Source organism: Haplochromis burtoni, unplaced genomic scaffold, assembly GCF_018398535.1.
Source record: "Haplochromis burtoni strain Fernald_Lab_line unplaced genomic scaffold, NCSU_Asbu1 Contig_3150, whole genome shotgun sequence".
Classification (NCBI taxonomy): domain Eukaryota; kingdom Metazoa; phylum Chordata; class Actinopteri; order Cichliformes; family Cichlidae; genus Haplochromis; species Haplochromis burtoni.
In genome coordinates this window covers 1-8,102 of record NW_024585511.1, presented here as the reverse complement: position 1 = coordinate 8,102, position 8,102 = coordinate 1, and the positions used below count along the sequence as shown (strand labels likewise).

Genomic DNA, 8,102 nt, shown 5'->3' with positions numbered 1-8,102 from the left:
AAAAAACTGTAATGTAAGCTTTGATAATTGTCCACATTTGTCATTTTGACGATTATCCGTTTATTTTAATGAATACAGCAAACAGAAAAAAACGAACAAATCAACAAACGCGGCTCCTAATGAGACAAAACCTGATGATGCTGCAAAATGCAGTTAAGTGAGAGGAGGCTGTAAAATGGAATAACTGAAAAAGTGGCAGTGTACAGAGGTGGCGTCCTCACCCTCTGGGTAGCCGTAGAGGTTGTCAACAAAGCTGGAGATGGTGTAGTCGAACGCCGCAGCTGAGATGCCGTCGTTGTCCTCACTGTCGTCCACAAACTTCAGCCCCTCTCCCTGGTTCACTCCTATCAGGATGTCATAGTTTAGGAGCTCCCCCTGGTGGAGCAAATAAGGAAGAACATGCTGAGTGCTGGAACAGAGCCTGTGTGCATCACAAGTCTACAACAGGAAGTGCAGCTGAAGCACAGCTTTGTGAATTGGCAGCATTTCATTTCCCAGTAAACAAAATAAAGATTAGCTGTTGCCATGAAATTCCTACTATAAACTGTAAATACTGCAATATATGCAGGGTTCATACACATTTTTAGGGTCAAATTCAAGCACTTTTTAAGCACATTCAAGGTCAATTTTCAAGCTTTTCCAGCACATTACCAAAAAAGAAGCATGTTTCACTTTGCATCACCTCAGTAAGACCTTGTAAAAATTTAAACAAATCATCTGAGGTCGATTTAAATGTCTTTTGTTCCCCTTTTGTTAAAAGAGCAGCACACAAAAATACAGAAAAAGGAAACGGTTGCCTTACATGCATATAGTGTACAAACTCAAAAAAACACATTCCTCTTAAAAATTAAGATGTGCAAATGTGAACAAATCAACTTGTTAGAGATCTTCATCTCCACTGTAAATAAACAACAAGCCAGAAAACAAGAAAACTGCACCAAACACCACAAACACCAACAAATTAATGTCTTCTCATCAGACATTGAAGCTTCTTTCCTGTGTGACATAAAAAATAAGAGACAGATGTTTGTTTGTTTCTTTTAACTAGTTAAGCACCCACGTTCAGTCATCCACCCATTCACGCACTGGTGATGTAGCTACAGCCACCCTGGGGCGCCACCAGGCCCTCTGACCACCACCAGTAGGCAACGGGTGAAGTGTCTTGCCGGGTGAAGTGTCTTGCCCAAGGACACAACGACCAAGACTGTCCAAGCCGGGGCTCGATTACAAGGCGAACTCCTAACTCTTGAGCCACGATCGCCCAGTGGGGACATGGGGACATTTCAATTTCCAGCAGGAAGCTTTTTGTTAAACCCTTTAGATCAGGGGTCGGCAACCTGCGGCTCTTTAGTCCTTATAGTGCGGCTCCGCGTGGTTTGGGAAAATAAATTAGCTGAAGTGTATTTTATTTATGTTAGTTCTTTTTTTAACTTGTAGTTCTAAATTGGAAGATTATTGTGATTTTGCAATATACAAATAAAATTATATTTTCTTATTTTTTCATCGCTCAAAATAAGCGTCACACTCGCGGAAGCCGGTGTACCCGGCGAAACGCCGTGCATTTATCGAGCCTTTCAACCCCAGATAGGCCAATTATGGCTCTTTGGGTCTTTGGGTCTTAAAGGTTGCTGACCCCTGCTTTAGATGAACAGAGTTTTTTAATTAAATACATATTCTTCAATAAATGTTCTCTTTTATAAAAAGTAGGATAATTAAAAAAACTTTTATTATACCGCTATTGCGTAGAAAAAAAACTGTCTTGTTTTCTGTCGTCTGTTATATAATATTAGGGATGTTTGTGACAATTAATTTCTTAATCGGCTGGACTAACCAATAGTCCACAACCAGGAAACACTGAAATTTTAAGTTAAGTTTGAAAACAGTTTAAAAAAATACCCCATTCCAAAATGTCTTGTGACAATCTCATTGGCTTAGGGAGTGATGATGTCATAGATCTTAAGAATCTTAAGTCCTTTGATGTTTTTCCTTAAGTAGGGGTGAGAAACAGCAAGTTTTAGTTCGTTTCAGCAGCAGCTGTGTTTGCAGCCTACAAAACGTTCACCACAAGCTCTTCAAAGTCATCGTATAGAAACTCCAACATGTTTCCAAGAAAAAAACAACCAATTCAAAAAGATTACGCCGCCTCTCCTTCCTGGCGTGGCCGGCCAATTTCCCCAAATGGCGTCTCATCCTTCCAAAGGGCGTTAGAGGAGAGTAGGAAGGAAAACTACCTTCTCCAGAAAAAAATGCAACAAATTGAAGAAGAGAAACTTCAACTGGAGGACAAGTGTAGACGAATGGAAGCCCAAAATAAAGAGCTGGAAGAAAGACAACAGCGCCAGCCGGACATAAACATTATTAATGAGGGCTGGGGAATCAAGTTTGCTCAGACCCGAGAGCAGATTGTGCACCTCATTAAAGAAAACAGGCAAAAGAGTGCAGAACTAAAAGAAATGACCAACCAGCTCCAAGACAAGAAAACGATGACTGATAAGATACAACGGGATCTCCAATACATGGACCGAAAAAATCGGCTCCTCCAAAGACAGCTCCATGAAGCTGTGGAAGAAAAGAAAGAATTCCTCCAACAGAAGGAAGAGCAGGACAAAAAGCAACGAGACATGCAGCACGAACTGAAGAGCATGCAGGAAAAATACCGCATGCTGAGAGAAAGCCTGGATGAAACACTGCGCCAAAATAAAGACCTTCTTCAACAGAAAGAGCAACAGCAAGAAAGACTGAAAGAAGGAAAACGTATCGTCCAGGACTTTGAGTCTAAAAATCTAAAACTGCAAGAGTTTTGTAATCAGCTGGAGGACAAAGCAACTAAAGTGGAAGAAGAAAAGGACAAACTGGAGAAACGCTGCTCACAGATGCAGAGAAGGATCGATCAGATAGCGAGAAACAACTCCGAGCTCGTTAAGGGGATTTTGGTGGAATTCAATAACTTGAAGCGTGAAAACACTCAAATGCAGGCGCAAAAACAACAAGAAGACAAAATACATGAAGACCTGCAGCTCACGCTCCAAGAAATCCAGAAAAGAAACGAGCAGTTAGAAGACAAGCACAAAGAGGTCCAACAGAGAAATGCAGACATGCACAAGGACAAGCTGATACAGGAGGCAACATCCAAACAACTCAAAGACAAGCTTGAAGAACAACAAGCAACATTGGAAGAGGTGGAACAAAGATGTGAGAAACTTGAAGAACAAAACGCAGAAACCATCGATGAGCTGAGAAATCTCATCCTGGAGAAAAAAGCGCTCGTGGAAAAGTGCATGAAAAAAAAGAGAAAATGGTTCCACTTGTTCCGGAGGAGAGACGCTACTGCTTCCTCACCTGATGTAGCCTCGTCTTGCTCCACCTCTGTTCACCCCCCCAACCAGTCCCGGCCGTTGACTGTCCCCTCCTGAGCCTGGTTCTGCCGGAGGTTCCTGCCCGTTTAAAGGCAGTTTTTCCTCCCCACTGTCGCCAAGTGCTTGCTCAGAGGGGATTGTTGGGCTTTTCTCTCCTCTGCCTTGTTTCTTCATTTACTTGTTTAACTTTTTTCAACTTATCTAAATAATAAACCAATTAAATTTATCCTTTGAGTATTTTTCATCTCATCTTTACAGAATCTTTCCAAAACATTTTCAAACATTCAGATCTGTCTTTTATTTTCTTCTTGAAGCCTCATAAATGGTGAACTAAAAACCCGGAATATGGTTTGAAACATAGTTTCAGCTGAAACTGGCATAACATGCTGTGTGTGTGTGTGTGTGTGTGTGTGTGTGTGTGTGTGTGTGTGTGTGTGTGTGTGTGTGTGTGTGTGTGTGTGACAGGGTATCACTAGTTAGGTCATCATGTTTAGACTCATTCACTCCAAAATTATTTAGGCCAAATCTTTAAAACAGTGTCATTTCATACACATTTTCAATTCACTTCAATCGCACAAATGCAGAAATAATTATTTGCAGTATCTTATTTATTATGAGAATGTCATGCCTGATCATTTGTACCTACACCACCAAAAATGGGGGCAAAAGGGAGGAGATCATGTTTAATCGGTTATAAGAAAAGGTCAGAAATATAAGTGCCGACATGAGCAGCGTCCACAGAAACCTCTGACTCTCAGCTCAAAGCTCATATAAACCATTTCTACAACCAGCAAACAAACAAAGACACCGAACAGTTAAAAGAGCAGTGACGTCACCACGAATCTGTGGTCAGGTAATATCCATGTTTTGATTGATGATTTTCTGGAGTTAAATGTGAACCGAAGCATATTTTGGGTGTTATATGCTATTAAATACTTTTTAATTTATTTAAAAGTATTTAATAGCATATAACACCCAAAACATGCTGGGTGTGGAAATAAAAAAATCAGAATTTCCTCTGTTTGAGTCACAGTAACTTTGACATAGTAACATTTGCAGTAAGTCCTAAATGTTCACCTTTAAAATCACTCCCTCTGTTCATTTTGCCCACATCATGTTTCAGTGGTTGGCCTCAGGTTCTTCAGCTTCCTGACAGTCTGAAGTCAGCTGACAGAGTTTCACCTGCTAAATACACAGAAAATCTTGTTAAAGCCGCACAGTTTGCCCAACAGTAATATTCCCATTAAGCCCTTTCTAAACACTTTATAACAATGTGTCATCACTAAATTATAAACTTCTTCTCCAAATCTGCACGACTGCACTTAGTCACAGATTTATTTAATTGTCCTGCGGCTGCTATCATATATTTGACCAAACAGTTCTTCTCACACAGTCACAGATATATTTCTCTCAATGCAAACTTCACTCATGTCTCAGACAGGAAACTTGAGTTTTTCTTTTTTTCTGTCCCCACTCATTCAACTAATTTGCATATTGAGTCACATCTCGAGAAGTTGCCCTGACAACAGAAATGCATATTCAAAACATTGCTGCATAATTCAATTATTATTCTTTTATTTTTATTTCTACAGTCGTCACTTCTTTTGCTCAGTCAGCTGGAAACCACTTCTAATTCACTATTTTAAACCTGCTTTAAGCTTCTAATCACTGGTTGGTCCTCCCAGTCTCTTTTTCCTTGTCACAAAAGTCCCTCTATTGTCCTGCAGCTTCCTGAGTTATTCCTCAGCTTCAGCCTTTAAGTGTGTTAAATCTACACCATTTAGCATTTATGTCATGTATTCACATTCATGAGTGTAAGCATGTCTTCATTGCGTGTATGTTGTGTGTTCATATTAATATTGAGTGTAAGCTGGTCTTCGTGGCCTCGATGTGTTTTTATAATCAGATTTAATTCCTGCATCTTTGCGCTGAACTGTGGATTCAAACTGTCTCACTTCTGATTCTCTCCAAAAATAATTTCACATGTGACAATTTCTACATGTGTGTTTTCTATTTTTCTATTCATTTATGTATTATTAGTTTATTTATTTCTTTATCTCTCTCTTACTTTTTTTATTTACCTTTCTGTTGCGATGCTCTGGATGTTTCTAAACCCACAAATGCAGTCTCATTGTTCAACCCAATTTTCCTATGCTGGCATCTTGGCAGCTGCACGCTTGACTTTTCTCAGTTCATGGGCAGTTATTTTGCGCCTTGGTTTTTCCACACGCTTCTTGCGACCCTGTTGACTATTTTGAATGAAACGCTTGATTGTTCGATGATCACGCTTCAGAAGCTTTGCAATTTTGAGACTGCTGCATCCCTCTGCAAGATATCTCACTATTTTTGACTTTTCTGAGCCTGTCAAGTCCTTCTTTTGACCCATTTTGCCAAAGGAAAGGACGTTGCCTAATAATTATGCACACCTGATATAGGGTGTTGATGTCATTAGACCACACCCCTTCTCATTACAGAGATGCACATCACCTAATATGCTTAATTGGTAGTAGGCTTTCGAGCCTATACAGCTTGGAGTAAGACAACATGCATGAAGAGGATGATGTGGACAAAATACTCATTTGCCTAATAATTCTGCACTCCCTGTAGACTTTTGTCTTATCGCCTTAACCTCCATGGTCTCAAATTCTTTCAGGATATAATTTCTTTTAACCGGATTAGGGCAAATTTCATTTATCAAAATATTCCTGATCACTTTGTTTGTAAACCTGCTGTCACCAAATTCAACTCCAGCTATGCAGAGCTGCCTCAGTCCAGGAGAAATTTTAGAGTGCACAATATCTTCTTTTATCATTGATCTCAAAGGGACTGGGATGGCTTTCACTGGGGATTTATATCTCTTAGCAGTACATCTTACATCAAATTTCTCACAAAACGTCTCATGTTTTAGTAAGACCCCATTATCATCCATAAAATGAGCTACAGCCCAAATCCCTTTAGATCTCCATTCATCCACGTACACAGATTTCCTACACAAACGGATATACCTGTTGTTCCATATAGGGGTGTTGTGAGGAGTAAAGCTATGTTTATAGATTAATTTCCAGTAGAGACGGACCTGCTGATGGAAAGCTGAGAGTTTCACAGGTAACGAACTGCAATCAAAGTCACAACGTAACAAAAAGTCTATTCCACCCATTTTGCCAAAAATCACATTGGGAATAATGTTCCAAAAGGAATTTTTGTTCCTAATGAAAGATCTTAACCATTTCAGTTTTAGTACACCATTCATAACATCAAAGTCAGTGGCATTAGCCCCACCCTCTTCATAATTCTTAATCACATCATTTTTCTTTATATAATGACATTTGTTCCTCCATATGAACCTAAAATTAAGAGTATTTATAGATTTAATTAGTTTTGGAGGTATGGGCAGAGAAAAGGCTGGATAGATGAGTCTGGACAGACTGTCCATGTTGGTTAGCAAGCTTCTCCCAAACAGAGTTATGTCCCTTTGCAGCCACCTGTTTAAAATTGACTTACACTTTTCTATATTGGTACAGATATTCTTATTTTCTGTTGATGTCTTATCCTTGCAAATTACAATGCCCAGATACTTCACCTCTTTTTTGATCTGTATATTATTTATTGCTTGCAGGGGACACTCATGCAGAGCTAGAATCTAACATTCATTAATATTCAGCTGTAGGCCAGAAGCTTTGGAGAAGTGGTTGATCACCTGTAAGGCTAATGGAATCTGGTCCTCATTTTTTAAAAACAGGGTGGTATCATCTGCAAGCTGACTGATTATTATCTGTTCACCCATCACAGTTAACCCGTCAATGTGACTGTTTTTAATCAAAATAGACAACAGCTCAGCAACCATGAGGAGTGGTGAGCTGCTACATCCCTGCCTTATCCCTCTATTAACCTCAAACCTTGAACATGTACCATGTTCTAGCAAAACAGAGCTGTTAATGTTATTATATAGCATCTCTATAACATTATAAATTCCTCTCCAAAACCAAAAGACTGCAGAGTTTTTAATATGAACGTATGTTCAACTGAGTCAAATGCTTTGTAAAAATCCAAGAACAGGATGTATCCTCTCTCTTGGATTAATTCACTGCACTCAAGGAGGTCCAAAACCAGCCTAATATTGTTATGCATTAGTCTTCCTTTCAAAAAACCTGATTGTGTTTCACTGATAATGTTTGAGATGCCTTTCTTTAGCCTCTCAGCTACAGCTCCAGACAGGATCTTATAGTCAGTGTTTAGTACAGTGATGGGTCTTAAATTGTCTAAAATTCTTTTATCCTTACCCGATTTAGGGATCAGGGTTAGGATGCCTGGATGTTAAAGTCAATTGTTACACCTGGTAGAGCAGAACGCTGATCATTTTATTAAAGATGAAAGACTTTAGACAGTTTTTCAACTCTCAGTAATGCCATAGCGATCGTTTGATATATGGACCTGCAGCGGAGTTTAGGCCCAGACACGGCTAGTGACGTCAGACTGAACGACCGGATAGCCATTACAGTGACCATCAAAACAAATAAAAAAATATTGCCATAAACAGTTTATTTTTGCGACACTACGAAACAAACGATAGCGTAAAATGAAACGATAGACGTTTTTATATTGTCATCCGATATATGTCGTTATATCGAACAGCCCTAATAGAAGCTTTAATACTTGCAGCTCATATAAGACATCCAGTACCAGCTGGTTCATTCTTTAATGTGTCACAGATAAATTCATTAAATCAGTGTTACAGTTACCACATGT

At 39.3% G+C, this 8,102-nt stretch overlaps 1 protein-coding gene across 1 annotated transcript; it reads left to right on the top strand.

The window, feature by feature from the left end:
• The first annotated feature begins 1,516 nt into the window (after positions 1-1,516).
• Positions 1,517-4,059, top strand: LOC121813872 (trichohyalin-like). The gene has a single exon (XM_042217822.1). It carries the CDS (start codon positions 2,100-2,102, stop codon positions 3,411-3,413), a length of 1,314 nt encoding a protein of 437 aa, XP_042073756.1. The 5' UTR covers positions 1,517-2,099; the 3' UTR covers positions 3,414-4,059.
• The last annotated feature ends 4,043 nt before the right edge of the window (positions 4,060-8,102 follow it).